Source organism: Ovis canadensis, chromosome 19 (genome assembly GCF_042477335.2).
Source record: "Ovis canadensis isolate MfBH-ARS-UI-01 breed Bighorn chromosome 19, ARS-UI_OviCan_v2, whole genome shotgun sequence".
Taxonomy (NCBI): Eukaryota; Metazoa; Chordata; class Mammalia; order Artiodactyla; family Bovidae; genus Ovis; species Ovis canadensis.
The window spans coordinates 71,967,876-71,994,104 of record NC_091263.1 but is presented as its reverse complement, the minus strand read 5'-3'; the positions used below and the strand labels follow the sequence as shown (position 1 = coordinate 71,994,104).

Genomic DNA, 26,229 nt, shown 5'->3' with positions numbered 1-26,229 from the left:
GGGAGCTGGTGAGGGAGGGCAAGCCTGTGCAGAGCTAAGGCCACAAGCAGTGAGGGGAGCTTGTGGGTGCTGCTCCACGTAGGGGGAGCAGGGCCTTGGCAGGCAGGTGGGGCCGGGCAGGGCAGATTCCGAAGCGTACGTAATTTGGGGAGTCTCTTTAAGATGAAGAATGTATAACAAAGGATAGAAAATAATCTACAAAGCCGTGAGAGGGACTCATGCAGGTGTGGGGCCTAAAGCTGAAGTCTCATTAGGTTCATGGTAGACCTGCTCAGTGGTCAAGGAAGGCTTCTGGAGGAGGAAATGAGCTCGCAGGTGGGAAGGCTTCTTGGAAGAGGGATGAAGTTGCACCTGGGAAGTCTTCCTGGAAGAGGGGGTGAGGTCGCAGCTGGGAAGGCTTCCTGGAGGTGGTGAGGTTGCCGCTGGGAAGGCTTCCTGGAGGAGGAGATGAGGTTGCAGCTGGGAAGGCTTCCTGGAGGAGGTGAGGTTGCAGCTCGGAAGGCTTCCTGAAGGAGGTGAGGTCGCAGCTGGGGGGAAGGCTTCTTGGAAGAGGGGATGAGGTCAGAGCTGGGCCTGGAGAGGAGAGTTCATCCACCTAGAGACTTCGCATTTCCCAGGCATCTGTCCTCAGCCAGTAGCTCTGCCCTCGAGAAGCAAGGGGCATTCACAGGCCTTTGGCAAAGCATGGTATTTCTCTGGAAGTGCGCCTTCCCCACTGTGGGCAGAGGAGACCACAGAGAGTTGCGTGATGAGCGTTTGCGTGCTCAGGTGTCTGGGTCCAGGCCTGTTGCCTTACCTGGGTCACCCTCCCTTCTAGGTCTCAACCTTAGGGCGATGGTCTCTGGACCCCGTGTCCCCCATCCAGGCGTCCGGCTCCAACCACACTTGACCCGCGTGTTCACGTGTCGGGGCAGCCCCGCCTCCCACCCGCCCGGTGCCGGCTGCCCTGCGGGCCCCGGTGTGTCCAGGTGCCTCTTGCACATTTTCACGTCTTACTCGCCGGCACAGAGGGCAGTGGGCCCAGGTGCGGATCGCCTCAGTGTGCTTCCGGGTGGGCGAGGCTGAGGGAGGGAGAAGCAGGCCTGGGGGAGTCATGTAGCCCCGCAGCGCCTCAGCATTCCCGGCTGCCGGAGGCGGGTGGCAGCGGGGCTCATCCGCCGCCTGGCTCGGAGCCCCGGCCCGACCCCCTGGGCTGCTTCTCCTGGAGGAATTAGTGTAGGGGGCCAGTTACAGGGATGGGCTCTGAAGCCGGGGTCCCTGCACTCAGGTGAGACCCCAGCTCTGCACGTGCCCCATCTCTGCTTCGCTCTCCATCTGTGAAATGGGCACCGCAGCACCTGCAGGATACGGTGCTGGAGAAGGGTTCGTCAGGCGCCGGGCACGTCGTCAGCACAGCACTCAGGATCTCTGGGCTCAGCCTCTCCTACTGTTGCTGCCGCCGCCGTTATCACTGTCCCGCTGTGTCCACGTGGGGCCTCCCTGGTGGCTCGGTGGTAAAGAATCCGCCTGCAGTACAGGAGATGTGGGCTCCATCCCTGGGTCAGGAAGAGCCCCTGGAGGAGGAACTGGAAATGCACTCCAGTATTCTTGCCTGGAAAATTCCACGGACAGGGGTGCCTGGCAGGCTACAGTCCACGGGGTCGCAAAGGGTCGGACACAACTGAGCGAGCACGCACACATGTCCAGATCCAGCCCACAGTGCAGGGCTGGGCTCTCCCAACCCCCACCTTCAGCCACACTCAAAGCAATAGAACAGTCCGGCCAGGACTTCCCTGGTGAGCCGGTGGCACTCCACGCTCCCCTTGCAGGGGGCCTGGGTTCAATCCCTGGCCAGGGAACTGGATCCCACATGTACAGCTAAGACTGGGCACAGCCAAGTAAGTGAATAAAAATTAAAAAAAAATTTAAGGATGGTCTAAATGGCGCTGGCAGATGAGCCGGGCGTGGCTGTGTATGTCGCGGCGGCTGTGTTGCTGGGCGTGGGCTGTGCCACCATCCTGGTCACCTCGTTGGCCATGACGGCTGACCTCATCGGCCCTCACGCACAGTGGAGCCTTCGTGTACGGCGCCATGAGCTTCTCGGACAAGGTGGCCAATGGGCTGGCAGTTATGGCCATGCAGAGCCTGCATCCCTGCTCCTTGGAGCTCTGCTGCAAAGCCTGTGTGGCTTCTACCACTGGGTGATGGTGGTCGTGACAGGTGGTGTGGACGTGACCGCCACCCTGCCTCCGTGCAGTCTCCTGGTCTGGCCGATCCGCCTTTGGAAATGGGACCCTGGAGTCTAGCCCTGACCCCACCCCGTGGTCCCTTGCCCTTTGTAAATTAACCTCGACTGTGAACATCTGATGCCCAGAGGTCTGGAGCAGCCCCTCCGCTCCCTCCCCTGCGTTGTCCTGTCTCTGCCTGGCTGTGGATGGAGGTCAGGATGGATGAGGTCCCAGCAGCGTATCCCTGCTGGGGTAAGGGGAAGACACCGAGCTGGTGGGAGGGGAAGACACCGAGCTGGTGGGATTCTTGTGGTTTGGTGTACTCCAGTGGCTCAGAGGTTAAAGCGTCCACCTGGAATGCGGGAAACCCGGGTTCGATCCTTGGGTTGGGAAGATCCCCTGGAGAAGGAAATGGCAACTCACTCCAGTACTCTTGCCTGGAGAATCCCACAGAGGGAGGAGCCTGGTAGGCTACAGTCCATGGGGTCGCAAAGAGTCGGACACGACTGAGCGGCTTCACTCACTTAATTAGCAGAATAGCGTGTCTGTGCACTAAGACTTGTCTGGCCGCCTCTCCTCTGGGCTCGGCCTGCCGTCTCGAGGGTATACTGTCCTTTGTTTGCCAAGTAAAACTCTGAGCTGTCACCGAGCTCCGTGGACAGTCATTCGACGCGAGCACCTGCTGTGCCATTCACGGGAGACACCAAAGTGCACGGTGAGCCCCTGACTCCTGCCCTCGAAGAGCTGGTGGCGGGGAGGGGAGCTGGCTCAGGGCTGCAGATTTCTACCACAAACCCCTGTGACTGCACGAGAGCCCTCGCGGGAGAGGCAGAGACGGCTTCCTGGAAGAAGTGGTGTGTGGCTGGACCGTAAGGGGCAAGGGGAGCAGGAGGCAGGCAGGAAGGAATTCTGGAACAGCCTCGAAAGAGGCGCAGAGATGGGGAGGGGCTGGGGCATGTGGGGGGCAGGGCGGTGGTGGTTTGGCTGCACGTGACGGCTCAGAACAGAAGAGATGAGCCAGGAATCACTGGGACAGACCCCCTCAGCTTCCCAGGGGACCCCTTTGGACACAAACTCACAGAACGTCATGTGGTGGGGCCTGCAGAAGACCTCTGGCTCCCTCGTGTCGCAGATGAGGAAACTGAGGCCCAAGGAGAGGAGAGCGTTCACCCAGCAAGCTGGTGACAGAGGTGGGATTACCACCTGGGTCTGTAAGGGGTCGAGACATTCTGGCCTCTGGCTCAGACTGATTGTAGCGAATCCGCCTACCAGGCACTGTGCTGAGCAGTCCACCTGCCTCATTCATACACATCGTCTCGTAAACCCTGGAGGGGGACGTGCTGTGAGCATCTCCATTTTACAGGTGAGGAAACTGAGGCAGGTTAGGCTGCTGACCTCAGGGCATTGGGCTGACAAGTGGCAGAGCTGGGGCCTGACCTTGGGAGGTGGGATCCTAACGCTCGTGACCTTTAACGTTATCCTCTGCTGTGGCCCCAGAGATGGGTCTGGGGTCAGTGGTCCAAGGGGGCACCTGCCCACAGTGTGGCCGCTGCTGAGAGCCAGACACGCAGGACTCTTCACCCGTGTCCTCCCCGGCACGCCACGTTGCAGGAAGCAAAGACTGTTACCCGAAGCCAGAACCAGAGAGAACGTCACGCTGGCGAGACTGGGGCTCTGGCCTATGGTTTTTCTCCGTCGTTACCTCTTTATATCCGTCTGTCGTGTTACGAGGCCTCTGCAGAGCCTCCAGAGGTAGTCACGTGTTCTCCCTGCACTTCTGAACCTCATTTGATTTTCTGTAAAGGAAGCCTTGGGAATCATACTTACATTTCTCTTTGAATAGGAATTACTGTAGTGTTTGTTTGGGTCAGGAAGAGGCTGAGCTGTGATCAAGGAGAACAGAATTCCTTGACAGTCCCCGTAAACCGCTTCAAAGCCACTGCTGCTGGTAAGTCACTTCAGTCGTGTCTGACTCTGTGTGACCCCATAGATGGCAGCCCACCAGGCTCCCCCGTCCCTGGGATTCTCCAGGCAAGAACACGGGAGTGGGTTGCCATTTCCTTCTCCAGTTCATGAAAGTGAAAATGAAAGTGAAGTCGCTCAGTCGTGTCCAACTCTGTGCGACCCCATGGACTGCAGCCTACCAGGCTCCTCCATCCATGGGATTTTCCCGGCAAGAGTACTGGAGTGGGGTGCCATTGCCTTCTTCCTAGCCACTAGGAAGGCTAAAATAACAAGGACAGACAGTAGCAAGGAGGGATGAGGACGTGAAGGAATCAGAACCCTCAGTGCTGGCAGTGGAGTGCAAGATGTTGTGCTAAAAATAGTCCGGCGGTTTTTCAAAACGTTAAACGTAGAGTTACCGTGTGACCCAGCCGTTCCACACCTGGGTGTGCCAAGAGAAATGAAAACATACTCCCAAAACTCTTAGTGTGGATGCTCCTAGGAGCACTCTTCAGGCTAGCCGAGACGTGGAGACAGCCCAAGTGTCTCTCGAGGGATGGCCGGGCAAGCTGGATGTGGCACAGCCGTGCCGTGGAGTGTCAGTGGCCCTTGAACAGAGTGCAGTGCTGGCACGTGGCCCTTGAGCACGCTGAAGTAATAGAGAAGCCAGACACAAAAGGACAAATGATGACTCGACTATGAGTCCATTCTATGAAATGTTTAGAATAGGCAGAGCCCTGGGCTCCCCTGGTGACTCAGTGGTAAAGAATCTGCCTGCAGTGCAGGAGACTCAGGTTCGATCCCTGGGGCAGGAAGACTCCCTCAAGATGGAAATGGCAACTCCAGTATTATTGCCTGGAGAAGTCCGTGGACAGAGGAGCCTGGCGGGCTATAGTCCAGGGGGCTGCAAGGAGTCGGACACGACTGAGCGACTAACACTGCTACTGCTGGAGTCAGAAAGTGAGTTAGTGGTTGCCCGAGGTTGGGGAGGGAGAGGAATGTGGCTGATTGCTAAATGGTACATGGTTTCGTTTGGGGTTGATGAGAAGTTTCTAAATTAGATAATGGTGATGGCTGCGCAGCTCTGTGTCTATACTAAAAAGCGCTGGATTGTACCCTTTAAAAGGATAAACCTTCTGGTATGTGAATTACATGTCAATAAACCTGTTATAACAAGAAAACAAATCCCTATAAAACCCTGAGGCGTGCGTGCTTGAGGAAGAGGGGTGTGGCTGTTGGAGGACGGAGAGCAAGGATGCACTTCTGTTTCTACTTAGTGCAAGATGGAAATTGAACTTTCAGAAAAGCCTCCTTCAATCATGTTTCTGGGAAGCATTACGAGCACTCTCCCTTGGCTGACCCCGGGTTTGGGCCGCTCTCCCTCCAGAGGGAGCGAAGCAGAGGCTCATGCCAGGAGAAGACTGCAGGCGGCAGCTGCTCTCAGAGCCTGGCCCCCCCGCCCCCCAACCAGGCCATCGAGTGCACACAGTCACCCGTTTTCACGGCTGCGGGTGTCTGCTCCTCCATTTTACAGATGCACTAACTGAGGCCCACCAGCATAGCCATGCATCAGGGTGGCGGTGAAGGCAGGACTCTCAGGTCTCTGAGCCCCATCTTCCTGGGTGGTTTCCAGTGCCTGGGATTCAAAGCCCTCAGTCCAGGTGATACGTGTATCTAGGAAAACTTCCTGAGCCTTTGAAGAAGGGGGACTGGTGAGGGGTCAGGTTTGAGTGACCAGGAAATAATCAGGGCAGAAGATGTGTCCCGGAGAAGGTCTGGAGGGATGTTTGAACTCTGAAGGTGCTGAGATCAGAGAGTTAGACTCGGGTCTGAGGATTTGGAAATCCCTGGTTTTGCACCCAGCCCTCTCTTCCATCCGCTTCTAAGCTCTTCCAGCCACCCCGCTAATGAGGATAGTCATATTTGCCGAGTCCGTCATCCTGTCTCCTGCATCTCAAACTTTCCAGCTCCCAGAGATCGCAGTGCCGAAGCCCCTGCACCCCCGCCAAGCTGGAGAGCTCCAGGAAGGTTCCAGCCCATCTCAGAGGAGCCAGGGGCCGTGATATCTGCAATCTGGCCTCCTCCCACATGTCACTGCACCAGCGGGGGCAGAGCGAGGGCCCTAGGCGCCCGTGAGAGGCTCCCGCAGGGGACAACCTTCCCGCTGTCAGTGAGTGTCACACCGGGTGGGATTTAACGGGCAGAGCCTGACCGCCCTGGGCCAGCTTACAAAGCGCTCGTCCCCCCCACATGGGTGCTCGTGTCCTTTTACGACTCCAGGCTGCTGGAAAGGACTGTGCTCATTTGGAGGGTCGTTTAGGGTAACGAGCTCTGAGCAGCTTTAATTTATGTTCCCTTTAAAGCACAAGTCAGCCCAGGGGGAGGACACAGCCCTGTGGAGAGTAGTCTGGGGGATTTAAAACTTGGCTCCTCTGCAGGCTGGCCAAAAGGGACATATTAAGGTCGCATCCTGTTCTCCCTGAAGCCCACAGTGAACCTAGACAGTCATCCCCACTGCGGCTTAGAGACAGAGAGGCCTTGCCTGAGGTCACAGCGCCTCTCCTTGATCTGATGCCGAAGTTCTAGGCCATTTGGTCTCGAAACCAACACTGCTGACCACGTGGCATTTTTGTCCGTTTTCCCAGCATGTGTCATTACCCTTGATTTGCAGATTAAAAAAAAAAAAAGGGCATGGAAAGTTGCAGTAACTTGCTTGAAGTGGTAGAGCTGGGATTCAAACCAGGCAGGCTGACTTCTGGACCCGTCCTCTCAGCCGGTACTTTGCACTGTACTGTGGCCACCCTTGATTCCTTCATGGGCTTGCTCTTTGAAGTAGGCGCTGCTTTATCTTTGGTGAGCCAGTGAGTGCGGGAATGGAAGGATGGGTGGTTGAGTTGGATGGATAAAAGTATCGCCAGGTGGGTGGGTGGGTGGCGGGATGGCTGAGCGGGCGGGCAGTTGGACAGATGAATGGGTAGGCGAGTGGATGGATGGAGGGCTGGGGGCACTGGTGGAGAGAGGGAGGGAGGGAGGGGTGAGTGGCCATACGGCCAATGGGTGAAAAGCGTGTGGATGGGTGAGTGAGTAGACGGGAGCCTTGCGTTAGGAGCGTGGAATCTCAGCCACTGGGCCGTCGGGGACGTCCCCTCGTTAGGGTTGGGCATTTTGACTGGAGAGGCCATGGAACAGACCGTGTGTGTCTGTTTGCCACTGTGCTACCAGTACCTACAGTACAGAGTCTGAATGGCCAAAAACCAAACAGATAGGAACCAGATAGCTGAAAATACAGGCCTTGCAGCCTTCCTCAGGGTATACTGTGCAAGGACCTATCTCATAGGTTCATATTGATTGACTGGGGAAATGGATTTTCCAGGAGTTATGTATGGATGTGAGAGTTGGACTATAAAGAAAGCTGAGCGCTGGAGAATTGATGCTTTTGAGCTGTGGTGCTGGAGAAGACTCTTGAGAGTCCCTTGGACCGCAAGGAGATCCAACCAGTCCATCCTAAAGGAGATCAGTCCTGGCTGTTCATTGGAAGGACGGATGTTGAAGCTGATGCAAAGAGTTGACTCATTGGAAAAGACTCTGATGCTGGGAGGGATTGGGGGCAGGAGGAGAAGGGGACGACAGAGGATAAGATGGTTGGATGGCATCACTGACTCAATGGACATGAGTTTGATTGAACTCCGGGAGTTGGTGATGGACAGGGAGGCTTGGCGTGCTGCGGTTCATGAGATCACAAAGATTTGGACACGACTGAGTGACTGAACTGAACTGAACTGGGGAAATGGATGAACCCTCTGTGAGGGTTCCCATTCTGTCCCCCTAGGGAGGAAGTGATTACTCACCAAGGACATGAGCTTTCCAGGGCGTGTCGGAGCATTTGGGCAGAAATTATTAAGAAAGCATGTCTTGGAGGTGTTTTTCTTCCCCTGGATTTGAAGATCAGCTGGTAGCAAATATCAGCAGTGCGTAGACGCAGTTCTGTTGACACTAGTGGTCCTAGACTATTTTGATTTGCTTATTTAACTAATGAGTCCAGTCTAAGATAAGGTCTGCCACTAAGGCTTCCATTGACTGTCAAGGCAGGGGATTACAGTCACTTTTCTATGTTGTGAAAGTGTGTTTTTCATGGCAGTTTGCCTCCGTCTGTTGTGCTCACAGCCTCTCAGTAGGACAGTGAAATTAATGAGCCAGAATATCATGAGAGCACACCAGCCCTTGTCTCCTGACTCCTCTCTTAGATCTTTCTAGAAAACAAAAGTGAGAGGAAGAAGTAGATTAAAGAGAGCCAGGGACACGTTTCTAGCCAGAAGGTGAGGTTGGCTTGAGGACAGATGGTGGATCCGTGCTCACTGGGTTTGTCTCTGAAGGTCTGTGCACCTTCAGGGGAGGGCAAGGGCATTGTCGTCAAACACGTCATAGATGAATAATCGTGTGGTTTATTTTAAAGTGTTAGAAGAATACGTACTGTGACTTCATGGGTGTTATCAGGATGAGGCCAGAATAGAAGCAGATGCTAAAGACAAGCTGACTTTAGACAGCAGTTGGTCCAGAATGGAGCAGCCGTGCTCAGCCAAGCCAAGCTGGGGAGGAGGAGAGCCGTGGCTCTCCTTTATTGAGTTGTGATGTGCCAGGCACTGTTGTGAGTGTCTTGCAGTATAATTCATTGACCCCTCCCAGCAGCTGAATGAGTTGGGCACTGCTGAGGCTTAGAAAGGTAATATAATACCTGGCCAGGATTTGAACCCAGACAGCCCCACCTGGGAGTTGTGCTAAGTCGATCAGTCGTGTCTGACTCTTTGTGAACCCATGGACTACAGCCCTCTGTTCATGGGGATTCTCCTGCTGCTGCTCCAAAAGGAAATAAAAAGAGCACAGAGAACAAACACAAAGCCCATTTGCCCTTGCAGCCTGAGAGTCAGCTGCACACAGTGGTGCCCTGAGGGAACCCAACTGGGCCTCTCTTTTCATGTCTGTTAAATGGGATCAAATGTAGGCAGAGGCCATGTGTATTGGCCCCCTTTTGCCATATGACCTTGAGCCAGCCCCTCCCCATCTCTGGAGTTTGGGGCATCCATGAGCTCTCTCCCCAGTGTCTGCTGCGAGGAGTCCATCCCTTACCTGGTTTGAGGCAGAGCCCCTCAAGTTCCCGGGTACCTGGCAGTGTCCGATGCTGGGCAGACTTCACGGCAGCATCGGGCGCAAGGATGCCCAGCTTCCCGCACCCCAGGGTAGCAGAGCTTCGCCCAGCAGGCTGAGCTGCTGGGGCCAAATGCCAGCAGCACTGGACTGCCCTGAACAGATTCAGCAGGAGGGTGGCAGGGTCAGACGGGGTCTGAGATGGCCCCTCTGGCCGCCGGGGTAAGAGATGGGAGGGCAGCCGCAGGGAAGGGGCACCAGCTGGAAGCGAGTGTCACAGACCTCCAGGCGAGTGATGGCTTGGGCTCCGAGGCTGTGACAGCGGAGTCGGGAGGGGCCCACGTGAGGGTGAACTTGGAAGACGTGTCGTATTCAGGCCCGAGATGTTCAGGGTTCCGACTCGCTGCCCGGAGGATGGAGGCAATACTAGCCTCGTGGAACGAGTTGGGAAGTGTTCCCTCTTCAACTTTGGGGGGAAACTTTGAGAATGATTGGCGTTCATTCTTCCTTGACTGGTAGAATTCATCGTTGCAGTTTCGTAATTGCCCGCGTGTGACCTTTATTTCTCCCTGTGAGTTTGTGGTTCTGTCTAGTGCCCTTTCACCTCACTTTGCAGGACTCCCTCGAACGCTTCCTGCAGCGCAGATTCTGTTGTCACAAGCTGCTGAAGCCTTATTTAGGAAATGTCTTAACGTCCAGCTCCGTTCTGAAGGACAGTTGTGTGGAATTCAGGGTTGATTCTTAGCTGACAGGTTTTTTTCTTTAAGCATTTTGAATATATTGGCCCTCTACCTTGTATCCTCCAAATTCTGATAAGAAATCTTCTAATGATCTTAATGAGATTCCATGCATGTTACAGAAAACCCCAAATGAACTTTTGGGCCATCCATTATTTTGAAAAAGAGAAAGGCAGAGCTGTAGCCAGAAGGGCGGGCGGTGGGATAGCTGAGCGGGGCCTGGCTCCAGCCTGGATCAGGGCTATGCCTCCGCACACAGGTTCATAACTGTAAGCCCACGCTACACACACACACACACACACACGCGCACACACACACACACACGCACGCGCGCACACACACACACGCATGCGCGCACACACACACACACAGCTCCGGCTTGGGTCAGGGGTGTGCGTCTGCACACTTGTGCATGGCTGAAAGCCCACACTACACACACACACACACGCCCACACTACACACACACAGACACACACGGCTCCAGCCTGGTCAGGGCTGTGTCTGTACAGTCAGATGCATGACTGTAAGCCCACACTATACACACACACACACACGCGGCGCCAGGAGTCCAGGCAGGAACAGGCCACTTCTCCCTGATCTTTCTGGCTCTTGGCCCCCGTGGGACCAGAGGATGCGGGTCCTTCTCGGGGCAGACCTGGAGAGAGGTGTGCGTGGTCTTCCTGGTGCCAGGAATAGCCTCTCCTTGCACGCATGTGCTCCCCTGATGTACCCTCCAGGCCATGCTTCCCCCTGCGTGGACCAGGCCTGAGGCAGGGGTCCTGAGTCTGCCCACTGAAGGCCTGAAGACGCCTTCCTCATGGCCGCTTCTCATTCATCCATCCATCATTCCCAGAGGGCAGGAATCAGTATTGATAAAAATTTAACAAGATGCTTGAATTGTTAGTATGAAGAGAGATTCTGTGAGAAGTCATCTGGGACCACGTTGCCAAAGGCAGGAGGGAGCCGTTGAAGGTCCTCGAGCAAGAGCTGAGATGTGGCCTGGTTTGTCTTGTCAGTCACTCTGCTGTGTAGAGAGAGGCTGGGAGCAAGGAGGCTGCTGTGATGGGGCCAGTCCATCAGGCTCCTCCGTCCCTGGCATTCTCCAGGCAAGAATACTGGCATGGGTTGCCGTTCCCTTCTCCCGGGGATCTTCCCGACCCAGGGATCGGGCCCGGGTCTCCTTGCAGCTAATTGGGAGAGAGGTCTGTCTTGAACAGCACGTGTACAGGTCCTGAGGCAGTGAAGAGCTTGGAATGTCCAGTGAACCAGAACAGACTGGCGGGGTTGGGGCAGGAAGGAGGTCCTGCCTGGTCTTACCCGTCTCTGGGTCCCTGTGGAGACGCAGAGCACTCGGTAATGGCTCGTGGTGTTAGCAGGGCCCTGGCCGATTCACTGTCCCTTGGCCACACTGGCAGCTCTGACCCTGCCTCTCTGCTGTGTCCCCAGCGCCTACACCGAGCCCTACAAGGTCTGTCCCATCTCGGCTGTGGCCCCCAAGGAGGACCTCACGTCAGATGAAGAGCGCGGAAGCTCAGAAGAGGAGGAGGACAGCGCTGCGAGAGACCCCAGCCTCCCCCACAAGGTAGGCGGGTGGCCGGTGGGATGTGGGGGTCAGAGACGCGAAGGTGGAGGGAAGGCCCACTCCCTCCCGTCTCCAGGCGGAGGGAGCTGTTTGCAGACAGCTGAGCCCTGGCTGGACTCAGAGGCCGAGTCTCGTTCGGCGCTGCTGCCTGAAGACACGCGGCAGACGGGGGCCACGGGATGCTCCGGGGATGACTGCTCACGTCCGCCTGGGTCCCCGGAGCCTGGAGCTTCCAGAGCCTCGGTCGGGGGGGACGTGGGATAGAACTGCCTGACTTGAATCAAGGCAGGGCTTCCCTGGTGGCTCAGATGGTGAAGAATCTGCCTGCCAGGCAGGAGACTGGGGTTCCGTCCCTGGGTCGGGACGATCCCCTCGAGAAGGGCAAGGCAGCCCCCTCCAGTATTCTTGCCTGGAGAATCCCCACGGACAGAGGAGCCTGGCGGGCTACAGTCCACGCAGTCACAAAGAATCAGACACGACTGAGTGACTGAGCACACAAGGCCTAGATTCCAGTGACCTCGGGGCCCTGGGCCTCAGTTTCCTCATCTGTGAAGTGGGAATTGTGAGGGTGCGATGAGCTAGGCGTGTGAGCGAGTCTCATGGAGATGTCCTTGCTCCCTACCGTGATGCTGGAGTGAGGGGTGGGGGGTGGGCGGGGCTGAGAGAAGGTGAACCGGAAAGTGTTAGTCGCTCAGTCGTGTCCCACTCTTTGAGACTCCATGGACTGTAGCCCACCAGGCTCCCCTGTCCGTGGGATTCTCCAGGCAAGAATACGGGAGTGGTTGTCTTGCCCTCCTCCAGGGGATCTTCCCAGCCCAGGGACTGAACCTGGGTGCCCTGCATTGCAGGCAGATTCTTTACCATCTGGGCCACCACGGAAGCTCTGGAGGTGGATGGTGAGGCGAGGCCGAGGTCACAGTCACGGCCCAGACCTTGTTATCAGGCCTCAGGCCTTGTTCATGGTGGTGGTTACATCGGCTCGCCATCTGGTGCTGGGGTGAGCCCACGCCTCTCGCCATTCCCGACCCAGTCTCCGTCCTTTCACGCGCTTCCAGGACACACAGGCTGTTTTCCCGTGTTCAGGTTTGCAGAAATTATCGGAGCCGAAGAACTTGACCACGGCTACACCGCTGCTAGTGGTATCCCCCAGGCGACATCACGAGGTGCTGGGGCCCAGCAGTTTAGACCAGGGTGACACCCACCGCCAGGCCGCCTGAGACCAGCCTGGGGTTGTCCCTTCATCTCCTGGGCGCCCTCCCATCTGCCGGGGAGAAGGAGCCCGAACGCCTCCCTCGGCACCTGTTCCTCTCTGTCCCCCACCCCGGGCAGGCGTCTTCCCCTCCCAGCCCAGGTGAGGTGGTCCACTCTGACCACAGGCTCTTCCTCTGGGAGCGCCAACCCAGGTGCCTGGCACTTACCGAGCATGAATTTCATTTTCTCCGGTGCATTTGGTTTCTTTTAAAAGTTTGCTCACCTGTCTGCCCGGTGCTGCGAGGATGCTCAAGGGTCAGGGCCAGGGTCAGGGGGCTTTCCCGCCCTCTCGGCCGTGGTCCCCTCCCCTTCCCTCCCCTCCCTGCTCCTCACTCTCTGGGCAGCGAGCTGTGCGTGGGGCACCCAGTGCTCCCAAGCCCGGTCTCTCGATTTCATTCCTTACGACAGTGCTGAAGCCGGTGGCACTTCCCCTGTTCTGCAGTCCAGGACACAGAGGCTCAGAAAGGTTAAGTCGCTTGCGCGAGGCCACACTGCACGTGATTGAAGGGGCTGGAAACAGCGCTGACTCCAAACCCATTCTTGTCTGCTTGTTTCTCTGCTGCGATCCTGGTGGCCTTCTCTTCCTCTCCGCTTCCTCCCCTCCCTCCGGGAGGAGCTCTTGGCTTGGGGAGGGGTGGGCATGTGGGGAAGGGAGGTAAGCTCTGACTCTGGCCCTTCTGGGCGTCGCTGGGGTTGTGGAGCCTGGGAGCAGAGCGCCCTCGCTGTCCTTGGGGGTCGGCCCTCACTCTGACGCTGGGGCTGGGGCTGGGTCCCCGCAGAGCTGAGGGACTGAGAAAACAGTGGGGCCCCCCATGTGCAGTTCTGTGTACCCTGTGGTGGTTCCCAACCTTCTCTTGGGACCACCTGCGTCTCCCCGCTCCCGCTGTGTTGCCGGCCACTTTCCACCATGAGAAGGACTGTCCCGTCGTTTCTGAGCGCCCAGAGGGAGACATGGCAGGCCAGACCCCCCAGGCTGGTCCGTCCACTCTCGGGAGCCCAGCTTCCTCACCTGCCAAACAGACTGTGCGCCCCCCGCCAGCCTGCTCCCCGCCCTGACTTCCTCCCTGTGAGGCCTTTGTGATGCTGCAGGGGTCCAGGCCCTGTGGACATCAGGTCTTCATCACCTGAAGCGTGCTCCGCTGGGGGGGTCCTCGTCACAGGTGAGGGCTCAGTACCCCAGGGGGTGCTCATTCCTGGCCCCCCTGCCTCACCGAGGTACCTGGTACGCAGTCGGCTGTGTGTCCTTTCTCACCTTCTCCCCTGTATTCCACAGACGTACATCATTCATTAAGCGTCGGAAACGGACGAGATGGATGACATTTTTTGTGGAGCTGTGATTTTTTTTTCCCCCCTCTGTAAACCATATCAAGCTCTGAGAAACAGGGCCGATCACTTGGTTCATTCGCTGGGATCTGAGACGTTGCCCCGCGTCCGCGCGGGAAGCTCTCGCTCGTTTTTTCTGTGCCCGACTCTTCCAGTGTCTGGGTGTGCTGTCGTTTTTCGGCCCTCCCCTCGCTGAGGGGCATTTGCAGTGTCTCTGGTGTTTCAATAACTTATTTATTCATCTGCCCACAGGATCCCTGCCTTCGTTGTAGCGTGCAGGGTCTTTTAGTTGAGGCAGGCAAACGTTCAGTTGCAGTACGTGGGAGCTCCTTCCCTGACCGGGGATCGAACCCCCCAGGCCCCCTGCATTGGGAGCTTGGAGTCTTAGCCTCCTCTGCTCTGTGGACAACACCGCAGGGCACCCATTTGTAGCCCTCCTCACACACACATTTTTTCCTGCGGGTGGATCCCGGGAGAGGGCAGAGCCGAGAGCAGGCCGGTTTCAATCAGTGTCTGTACCTCCTGATCAAGCCCCCACCACAGGCTGTTGCAGGGCGCTCCCTGGCAGTCCTGGGGGGTGAGGGCCCCTCGACCACTGGGAAGTTGCTAGATGGAGCAATCTTTCCTGGGGTGGGCAGGTGGAACATTCACTTCTTATTCTTCCATCTTCCATCCTCTCTGAAAATTCTGCCTCTCTGAAAAGCAGACCTTACCTCTCTGGGCCTCTGTTGCGTCCTGGGGACAAGGGGACCCAGATTTCCACTCCAGCCGTCTCAAAGGGGCAGCCCTGGACTGGGATGGCCTCCCCTGGACCTTGGGCGTGTGTGGGGATATGGTGGTGAGCCCCACCCTTCCTCCAGGGTGATACGGTTTACGTAACAATAAATAAAAAGTGCTGAGCCACACCCACCCTTCCCAGATGTTTTGGGACGATCCAGGCGGGAGGGGAGAGATTTTTGCAGCGGGACAGGAAGCTGAGCCCAGCTGGTCCACCCACCTGTCTGACCTCTCTCGCTCCCACTCGAGGACAGACAAAGGGTGTGGGTTGAAGGCAAGAGGGGGCAAAAAAAGAGAATCGAGACGGACCTAAAAATAGATCTAGCAATGAAAGGAGGCATTCACAAGCTGGCTGGCCAGTTCCCCTCCCGACAGTGTGCCCGGTTTTCAAGTTAACGGGGACTCTTTGGGCAACAAGCCAGGTCCCCCGAGATCAGCCCATGAGTTGGTGGCCCCTCGGGTTACCTCCTCCCTGGCCGGAGTCCCTTTGTCACCAAGGATGTTGTTTTCTTGGAGAGGTCCATGCCTGAGCCCAGCCCCGTCCTCTGGAGCAGACCCATCCTGCCTGCCCACCCTCTCTGGTTCCTGCCCAGGCAGGACGCCCCCTCCCGGCTGCACCCAGGGGCCCAGGGGCCCGGCCCGGCTTCCATGCTGGCCTCCTGCCCCCAGCTTTGCACCTGTGACCTCGCCCGGACCGTCTGTCGGGGTTAAAGGATCCGCTTGAACCCTGGTCACCTCCATGGGGCCAGCCCCCAACCTGTGTTAATGTCACCATGCACCTTCTCCACGCTGCAGACCCTGAACCCCGCGTTCCGGCGCGTGTTGGCTCCACTGCAGACGCGCTCCTGTGGGCCTGGGAGGCTGGGCCTCACCTGCCTTAGCTTCTTCCCCTGCAGCCAGCCCACCTTCCCAGAAAACCGTCTCCTTTCGGATGAGAGCTCCCTCCCATCCGCACCTCTTCTCTCTGTGACCTCACCCAGTTCCACCCGGCCCTCCTCTTCTTCAGCAGTTGTACTTCTTTGTCAGTTATTTACTGAGCACCTACTGTGTGCCAGGCATCCCTCTAAGGGCTGAAGAAACAGCAGCCACAGGTCAGACCAGGTGTCTCCTGGCTCTGCTGGAGTGCACCTTCTAGAAGGTGATGAGCGGTCGTCCAGAAAACTCCCTGAGATGGGTTGCGGTGGTGAAAGCGCTATGGACAACGCAAACCACAGAGGCGGGGGACGGCACGCGGGGAGAGGAGAGACGGGAAACTTGCGGAGGCTGGAGGAGGCTTTTCTTTTTTACATTTTTAAAAGTTTCATTGAAGGACTTCCCTGGCAGTCCAGTGGCTAAGACGCCACGCTCCCAACGCAGGAGGCCTGGGTTCGATCCCTCGTCAGGGAACTAGATCTCACATGCTGCACTGAAGATAGAAAACCCCATGTGCCGCCGCTGAGGCCTGGCACAGCAAAAACAAAAAAAAGGGGGGGGGTTTAAAATGCACATAGCGTAAAGGCTTCCACCTGGACCGGTTTTAAGTGTACGGTTCAGTAGCGCCAAGAGCATTCACATTGTTGGGCAACCATCCCTACGGTCCATCTCCAGAACTTTTTCATTTTCCCAGACTGAGAGTCAGCATGTCTCACAGAGCAACGCCCCGCCCCGCCCCAGCCTCTGGCACGCCCCATTCTACTCTCTGCTTCTGTGATGGTGATCACTCTAGACACCGTCTGTTTCTGTGTGTCTGGTTTATTTCACCTGGCAGAATGCCTTCCGGGTTCATCCGTGTTGTCACACGTGTCAGGATTTCCTTCCTTGGAAGGCTGGATGCTATTCCATGACGTGTTCATGTCACATGTTGTCAGTTCATCCGTCCACGGATGCTTGCGTTGCCTCCACTTCCCCACTGCTGTGAGTCATGTTGCTGTGAACTTGGGTGTGCGATTCTCTCTTTAAGACATCGCTTTCAATTCTTTTGTGTATGTACCCAGAAAATGGGAAGGTCTGGGGACAGCCCTGTGGTCAGGGAGCCACAGTGCAGAGGTGGGAGGTGGGAGTGAACCCAGGAGGTCAGCCTGGGGGGGCAGAGGAGGAGGAAGTGGGCTGGACAGGTTCTGCAGGCCTTTGCTCCGCCCACAAGCAGGCTCCTCTCACTTCTCCCCCCCGCACTGTGGTCCCCGGCTCTGCACACTGTCCACCTCGGACACCGAGCCTCCGCTCTGGCGGTCTCCCTGCCACGGGAGCTGCCTCAGCGTCTCTGGCTCTGTCTTCTCCTCGCTCTCCCCCTGCTTCCCTGGCCATCCTCTCTGCTGGCGGCTCCATGGAGGTGTTGATTTCCTGGGGCTCCTCCAGCCCCACTCTCCTCCCGGTCCTCTGCTCCGGCAGCCGCTGGCGGGCCAGTGGCCAGCCCTCCTCAGGTGTGTCCTCGGAGCTGACCTCCCACCCCACCCCTCCCTTTAGCCTCACATTCCAGCTGCCACCTGCTTTAAGGGGCCCTTCTCGGAAGCCCTGCAGACACCTCAGACTCGGCACATCCCCAGCGGAACTCGCCACTTTTCCACGCGCCCTAGCCCCACCCCCAAGTCCTTGCCTCTCCTCTCAAGTTCGCTGTTCTGGCGATTGGCACCAGATTGGAAAGACTTGAGAGTCCCTGGCGTTTCATCTTCTGCTGTCATGTGTTAATCACGGATGGAATGGAGTTCAGCCACAAAGGCTGCAGATCGAGGTGGTCTGTTCCTTGCCCGCACCCCAGGGCCTTTGCACTTGCACTTATTTCCACACAAGACGCTCTTCCTGCCTTTGGCACTGCAGGCCGCAGGGCTGCGAGGAGACACCACCTCCTCTGAGAGGCCTCTCCCTGCCCGCCCTGCGCACTCCCGTCCTCTCCTTCCTCTGCCTTATCTCAGGCTGTGATTGTTCTGTTATTTCTTCTGCCTAGTTGCATGCTATTCACCTTTTCCTCTCAGAATAGCTCCAGGAAGGCAGGGACCGTGACCATCCTATTCGCAGTTACGTCGCTGCTGCCTGGCTCATAAAATAGCATTCGGTAAATATCCTCAACGAAACTGATTCATGAATGAGTGCATTAGACCCAGGTCCTGCATTTAAGCGTGGAAAACTCTCTCAGATGGACAGTTTAATGAGCAAAAGCACCGCTTCAGTCATGTACAATTTACAGAGCATAGCAGTTCAGCCAAGTTAACACAGAGAGTTTATTTTCAGACAGTTGAGTGGAGGACGATGAAGGTGCAGACTCTTAGAACCTAATGTGGAAGGGAGAGAACGGGGGCGCAGGGGTCCAGGGCAGTGTCCCGGCTGCCTGCCTGTCCCACACCTCTTTGCTCAGGGCCCTGGAGGGCTTGCGGGCTGCCAGGAGCCCCCAGATTGGGGATGGCGGCATTGGGATGCCCCGGTCCTCAGAGAGCTTCCTCTGTGCCTGGTTTTCCTCTTTGCCAAGGCTCAGACCCCTTTGACCAGTTTAGAGCTGGGGCCACGAGGTCACCTTTGCCCTCCCTTTCTCCTTCCTGACTTTGTGAGCATCACTCTCTGTGCCTGGTCCACAGCCCGGCTGCTCAGAGTCTGACCCACAGACCCCCAACACCCCGAGTCCCTAGATTCGTCCCGTATCTGCATGTTAACAAGAGCCCCCCGGTGGCTCACATGCACGCTCAAGTTTGAGCTCTGGTCTGTGTGTCAGCCGTCTGGTCTGTGTGGAGTATCCACAGTGCCCTCTGCACCCCAAGGTGCAGGAAAAGAAGCCAGTGGGGTGCCCGACTGGAGACTTACGGTCAGGGTGGAGAATGAGAAGGCTCCTCGTGTGATAATCTCTAGGCGCTGCGTTTTATGCATTTTCATAAAGGTTACACATCACAGTTATTTACAGAACAAAGGCTGCAAGGAAGATGGAATAATTGTGCGGTCTCAGCTGTGTAATTGTGCCTGAGCCGTGTGAGTGTCCCCAGTCTTAAGAGTCAGGACAGCCAGGGAGGCTTCCAGGAGGAGGTGAAGCGTAGTGTGGTCTGTGGAGAGATATACCTAGGAGGGCAGAGCACACGGCGTGGAGGCGCGGAGCCCAGTCGTTGACTGGCTTCCTGACCTTTGGGTGGTCGTTTCTCAAACTGAAGTGAGATGCTCAGGATAGGACCCCTTTGATTTCTTTACTTTACTAAGAGCACTTAACATGAAATCTGCCCTCTCAGTGTCCATCGAAGGATGGGTGCCTAAACAGCATGGACTTCACACACCATGGAACACTACTCAGCCTTTACAAGGAAGGAAATCCTGTCACGTGGTACAATGTTCACCGACCCCGAGGGCTCGGTACTCAGTGAAGTCAGGGAGTCAGAGAAGGGCAAACACCATGTGACTCCATGTACAGCAGGAGACTAAGCCGGTCAGAGGCACAGACGCAGAGAGCACGGTGGATACCGGGGGCCAGGGATGGGGACGGGATGGGTGTGGGGTCTGTGATACGGGAGAGCCCTTTGTCTCCCGGGAGAGGAGACCGTGCCTCTGGGAGAGGCCGCCGCTCTCTAAACGCTGTCCAGCAGGTTGGAGACAGTCGAGGAGAAGTCATGTCTCTGGAAGCCTCGTGGGGTCTCCTGAAGCTCCGAGATAACACGCCATCAGCATTGCAAATCGCATCCAGGACCAGAGACTCTCTGTGATGCTGGAAGTTTTCTGAAGAATCTGGGCCAAACCCAGGCTCACTCCAGCCTGTGCTCAAGAGCTCGAGTTAGGCTGGGAGTCCCAGGAGCCAAAGCTGACTGCTGGTTCCTAGGGGAGGGGGAGATGGGGGGAGAGGCTCCATTGGTCCCACCTACTTCCCCCCTTGTCCTGCAGGTGTGGCCTCTCCTTGGCCCGCCTCATCCCTTCTCTGGCACCTGTGCAAACACAGGTGGCAGCTGGGATAAAAGCAACCCTCCTCTCCTCTAGCGCCTGTCTGAACCTCCTGACAGCCGCTGAAGTCTGTGCTGGAAACCCCAGTGCGTTCCAGGGCAGGGGATGGGGGGCCTCGAAGACAGCATTCTTGTGGGGTCCCTGAGCTCCGGACATGACCTCAGGACACTCCAGCAAGGCCCCTCACTGGGACCCTCAAAATAGCTAAGGCTCTTTAGGAATATTTCCCAGGGTTTGAAACAGCCCTGGTCAGCATCCCCTTCTCTCTGTCCGGATGTGGTCCCCCCACCCGCCACCCACAGGATATGTGGTCAAGGAGGCTGGTTGGATGGAGCATCGGGGGCCCACCCTGGCGCTCTGCCCAGCTAAGGTTTAGGCGGTGACTTAGAGACACTTCACAGATCACAGGGAACTTCTGGACTCAGGAACCTGCATGAGCTGGAAAGCCCTAAGGTACAGAAAGGCTACACGAACTTATGGAATAAATCTGAGTTCCATGGGACAGGGAGGAATGGAACAGGAGAGGGATAGAACTTCCCTGTGCCTCAGTTTCCCCATCTTTGAAATGGAGGTAAGAATAATAGTACTTACCTCATATGTTGTTGGGAGGACTTAATGAGATAATCCATGTAGAAAGCTCAGAACCATACTTAACACACACTAAGTCTTCAAGCAAAAACGTCACTTTGCCGACGAAGGTCCGTCTAGTCAAAGCTATGGTTTTTCCAGTAACCGGGTATGGATGTGAGAGTTGGACAATAAAGAAGGCTGAGCACCGAAGAATTGATGCTTTTGAGCTGTGGTATTGGAGAAGACTCTTGAGAGTCCCTTGGACTACAAGGAGATCCAACCAGTCCATCCTAAAGGAGATCAGTCCTGAATATTCATTGGAAGGACTGATGCTGAAGCTGAAGCTCCAATACTTTGGCCGCCTGATGCGAAGAGCTGACTCCTTGGAAAAGACCCTGATACTGGGAAAGATTGAAGGCAGGAGGAGAAGGGGACAATAGAGGACGAGATGGTTGGGTGGCATCACTGATTCAATGGACTTGAGTTTGAGCAAGCTCCAGGAGATGGTAATGGACAGGGAGGCAGTTCATGGGGTCGCAGAGTCGGACACGACTGAGCCATTGAACGGCAACAACAGTAGCTGTCATACTGTCCGAGAAGCACCAGCTGTTACATTACTCAGTAGGTATTGTTCTCCCTGGTTTACCGATGGGGCTCAGAGAAGAGAAGAAACTTGTCCAGGTGTGTAGGTGTAGGAAGGGGTGGAGCCCAGAGCACAGGCGTCAGCATCGGGTGGGAGGGCAGGCTCTCTCGGGGGCTGTGGGGCTGCTCGGGGCTGCAGCTGACAGCCTTGGGTGGGCTGGAGTAGGCCCCTGGCTGTAGCTCTCATGAACTAAGAGGGCAGCGCAGCTGAGGCTGCGGGACGCTCGGGACCTCAGGTCTGAGGTGCTGACCAGAGCGCCCACCGACTTAGAGCAGGGCAGTTCTGAGCGGGGTCAAGGCCCAGGTGGGTGGAGCAGACACAGGTGTCGGTGACAGTCATCTGAGAAGGAGAGCTGTCCCCAGGAGCCAAGAAGCTGAGGGTCATGGCGTGAGGGAGTGGTGTGCCCAGGTGACCGTGGGCAGGGAGCAGGTGTGCGCAGAGGAGGGGGCACTGAGCCAGGCTGCGGACGTCAGGACTTGGGGCTCTGCCGGGAGCCGGCAGAGATGAAGGTGAAGGAAAGAGGCAGCTGTTTAAAGGCCGAGCAGGTCTCAACCCAGCAGGCCTGCAAGCAGGGCAAGAGGTGACAGAACAGGACCTTTGGGGCGGTTTCTCATTCTGCTGCAGGACAGGACGCTGGGGAGAGAATGGCGGCCCCAGGCATACACGGGGCCCTGCTGAGGGCCAGGCCAGGCAGCCTGGGGCTCATTACCCTGCTTCGCACAGCAACAAAGCGGTGATTGCTATTATATTACAGTGGCCGCGAGACCTCTGCGCCTTAGCTCATCACTGAGAATGCAGAGCATTTCTATCCACAGTCCTCTGTGATCAGTGTGACACTCTAAAACAGTGCTGCTTAAAACCTTTTGGTCTCAGACCCATATCTAGCCTCTTAAAAATGATCCAAGGCCCCTAAGAATTTTTGTTTCTGTAAGTTGTATCTATCCATGGTTACCATGTGAGAAGGTAACACTGAGTAAAACTTTAAAAACATGTATCTTTTCACTCATTCTAAAGAGAGCAACAATAGACCATTTCAGGGCTTCTGGGGTGGCGTTCATGGTAAAAGAACCCGCCTGCCAATGCAGGAGACTCAGGTTTGATGCCTGGGTTGGGAAGATCCTCTGGAGCAGGGAATGGCAACCCACTCTAGTACTCTTACCTGGAGAATCCCATGGACAGAGGAGCCTGGTGGGCTGCAGTCCACAGAGTCGCAGACAGTCAGACATGACTGAAGCAACTTAGCAGGCACAGACCATATTATGTTAACATAAATAGCACTTATTATGAAAAACAGTTATTTTGCAAAATATTTAGTGAGAAGAGGAGTAGTGAAGTTGCTCAGTCGTATCCGACTGTTCTCAACCCCATGGACTGTAGCCTACAAGGCTCCTCCGTCTATGGAATTTTCCAGGCAAGAGTACTGGAGTGGATTGCCATTTCCTTCTCCAGGGGGTCTTCCGGACCCAGGGATGGAACCCAGGTCTCCCGCGTTGTGGACAGAGGCTTTACCATCTGAGCTACCGGTGAGAAGCGTAACCAGGTTTTAATTGTTCGTTTTTAGTCTTTGGCTGTGCTGGTCCTTCGTTGCGGTGCGCGGGCTTAGTGGCCCCAGGGCATGTGGGCTCCTAGTTCCCCGACCAAGGCTGGCACCCTCGTCCGCAGCATTGGCAGGTGGATTCTGAACCACTAGACCACCAGGGAAGTCCCTAGGTTGTACGTTTTTGCAAACGTGTTGTTCAGGTCTGGCTTCGTAGGAGACACCTGCATTCTCCTCTGTTGAGGAGAATTCCACCTGTTGAAAGTGTTGTTTTGTTCGACTGCAGTGCACATCCAGACTCACGCAAATAGGTAGTTGGAAAAGGGAGGTGGAACCCCAGAGTTTCTCAGACCAGACTTAGGGGACTGCTTTTCTAGAAGGAGACAGAGAACTCCTGTCCTCAAGCTGGAGAAACTGAGCCCCGGGCAGAGGGCCAGGACTGCCAACTCTTCCTGCGTCTGTTTAGCCAGGAGGGTCCCTAAGGGAGGCCTCTTCCCCTCCCTCTGGCCCTGCCCTGGTCCCAGGACAGCCGGCACTGGGCCGGCAGGGTTGCTGGGGCCTGGGGCGGAAGCGCGGCTGGGCGGCCCAGGGGAGCGGCGGAGATAAGCGGCTTGGAGCTCCGGGGCAGAGGGGTGGCCGCCTGGCGTAACACCCGCAGCGCCAGCCTGAGGAATGCGATAGCGCAGGCCCCGGCCCCCACGCTCCTGGGAGGAGCCCTGTTCCCAGAAGTCTGTCCCTGGACACTGCCGTCAGCCTCGGAGTTCATTTCCTGGTTAAGCAAACATCTGTATGAGACAGCCCCAGTGGAGCCACGCCCAGGAGCAGCTTCGGAGGAGAGTCCTGGGCACATGGTTTTGCCGGGCCCCCTTCTTGTCCAGCTGCTGAAGACACGTCCATCATGGGCACAATCAGAAAGCAGGACGGCCCCCGCATCCCACCCGGAGTCTACCCGTCTGGCGGGAGGGCTGGGGAGGGAAGTGCAGAGTGGTCCGTGCCCAGAACTGCCTCCCAGCAGCACCCAGCCTGTGGCAGTGGCGACAGCTCCAGCAGCTTGGGCGGGACGTGACCCCTCTGTCTATCACCTCCTCATCCGGGCCGTGTAGTGGGGGGACGCTGACCCCCCATCTTCCCGCTGAGAAAGCAGGCGTCTGAGTGAGCCTTGCACTCGGTCCTGCCGGGCAGCGGGTCAGGAAGTGTCCCAACGTCCAGCCCTGTTCTCCTTGCTGGGTGCCAGCGTGGGCGCTGCCCTGAGGCTGGGGGTGGGCACCAACCTTGGGCGCCCCTGCAGTGCTGGGCTCCTGCCGCCACCCTCAGGGAGTAGGTCCAGGATGGGTGTTTCCCGATTGGAAAACTCCGCCTGCTTCAGTGAACCGAAGCACCATTTACTGAGCGCTTGCCGAGTGCCAGGCACGCCACTAAGTGCTTCTGGGTTGGAGCTGACTACCTGTGGCTGAATCAAGTGTCTGCCACTGACTAGCAGTGACTCTGAGCAAAGGGTAGGACTTAGCTGTGGCTCAGTTTCCTCATCTATAAAATGGTTCATAAGAGCAGTTACCTCCTGGGTTGTGGGAAGGTTCGGTGAGATAATATATGTGAAAATCCAGAGCTCAACTTTAGTGTCCAGTAAATGCTGGCTGGTTTGTTATTGTTATTCTTTCCTGGTGGCTCAGATGGTGAAAAAAAAAAAAAAACAAACTCTGCCTGCAACGCAGGAGACCCAGGTTCGATCCCTGGGTCGGGAAGATCCCCTGGAGGAGGCAATGGCGACCCATTCCAGGATTCTTGCCTGGAGAATCCCATGGACAGAGGAGCCTGGTGGGCTACAGTCCATGGGGTCGCAGAGTCAGATCATTAGTAGGCAGTATTATCAGCCATGTTTTCCAGATGAAGCTGGGAGAAGAGGACTAGCTTGTCCTAGGGTGTAGGTGTAGGAAGGAGCGGAGCCCAGGACTTGAACCCAGGCCTTCCCACCCCAGAGCACAGGCCTCAGCGTCAAGCTGGACGCAAGTGAGAATGGGCACACAGGCCCCCGGAAGATCGGCGGTCGTCCTGACTCTCAGCCTCATCTCAGAGCGCGTCTCCTGAGCCCTGTCCATCCTCTACAAAGTGATTCTCGTTACAGAGGCTTGACCACGAGGTCTCCTTAGTCATTCAGGCCCATCCCGGCAGGGTGCGTTTCCAGGCGCAAGGGCCACAGAGCCCGCGCCAGCCCTGCAGGTGCAGAAGGCAGCCTTCGACGTGGTGCCCATCGAGGGCAGGAGGCCGGCTGAGGCCTCACAGGTTTCCCTCCTGCTCTGCAGCAGAGGGGGCAGTGAGGGGCCAGAGGAGGGCTGACCACGCGCCCACATTCTGCTGAATTTGGGTGGCCTTGGGGAGACTGGAATCTCCCAAACACTATGCTCTTACTCAGGAAGCAGTTGGCGACAGACCAGTCAGGAAAGCAGGCTCATTTATTGAGCACGTACTGTGTATCTCAATTCCACTCGTTTATTCCAGCGTGTCTTGAACTTCTCCTGTGTGCCAGGGCAGCGTTAGGTAGTGTGACTGCCGAAAAGAAAAGGATGCGAGAAGCAGGTTAGAGTGGAGGTGCTCACCAGGGGCGGGCTCGTGCCCCAGGGGACATTCGGCAGTGTCCGGAGACACATCAGTTGTCACAGCTCAGAGGGGCTGCAGCTGTCATCCAGCAGACAGAGGCCGTGGACGCTGTTGACGGGCAGCGAGAGCCGTGGGGCCCAGGATGTCAGCAGGGCCAAGGCCAAGAACCCGGGGTGAGACTGTCACAGATGGCCCCCCCGAGCGTGTGTGTGGCTTTTGAGCAGAGACCCGAAAGAGTCCGAAAGTGAGACTGAGAAGATCCGGGAATTCCCTGGTGGCCCAGTGGCTGAGGCTCCACGCTTCCAATGCAGGGAGCCCAGGTTCCATCCCCAGTCAGGAAGCTGAATCCCACATGCCGCAACTGAGAGTTCACACGTGCTGAGCTCAGTCGCTCAGTCGCGTCTGATTCTTTGCACCTCCATGGACTATAGCCCAGGCTCCTCTGTCCGTGGAATCTTCCTGGCAAGAATCCTGGAGTGGGTTGCCGTTTCCTACTCCAGGGGATCTTCCCCCTCTAGGGATCGAAACTGCAACCCCGTGGACTGCACCCTGCCAGGCTTCTGTGTCCGTGGGGATTTCCCAGGCAAGAATACTGGATCGGGTTGCCATTTCCTCCTCCAAGGGATCTTCCTGGCCCAGGGATTGAACTCCAGTCTCCCACATTGCTGGCAGATTCTTTACTATCTGAGCTACCAGGGAAGCTCCGTGTGTGTGTGTGTATGTGTGTGTGTGTGTGTGTGGACACACACACTTGTTTAGACTTCACAATATACATGTGTCTGAGATACCATTATAGGACTGTGCCCGTTTTACAGATAGGAAAGTCGAGGTATGGAAAGGTTAGATGACTTGTTTAACAAGTACAAGGCAGAAGGCGGGATTTGAGCCCAGACTGCCTGGTTCTGGTGTCCAAAAAGCTGCTCCCTGGACAGGCGGTGCATTTCTGGTCATGGGAGTAGACTGTTACTTCTCAAGTGTAATAGCATGGAGGTTGAGCAGAGAAGGGCCTTCAGAGGTCACTCTGCTCACACACAGGAAGC

General features: G+C 56.6%; 1 protein-coding gene across 4 annotated transcripts in view; it reads left to right on the top strand.

Moving 5' to 3' along the window:
- Window positions 1–26,229, top strand: part of FGD5 (FYVE, RhoGEF and PH domain containing 5) — a 118,918-nt gene that overhangs the window by 46,466 nt on the left and 46,223 nt on the right. For all 4 annotated transcript variants that reach the window (XM_069561033.1, XM_069561030.1, XM_069561032.1 and 1 more), the window contains exon 3: window positions 11,477–11,612. In XM_069561033.1, coding sequence (XP_069417134.1) covers window positions 11,477–11,612 — 136 coding nt within the window. The remainder of the gene's footprint in view (window positions 1–11,476; window positions 11,613–26,229) is intronic.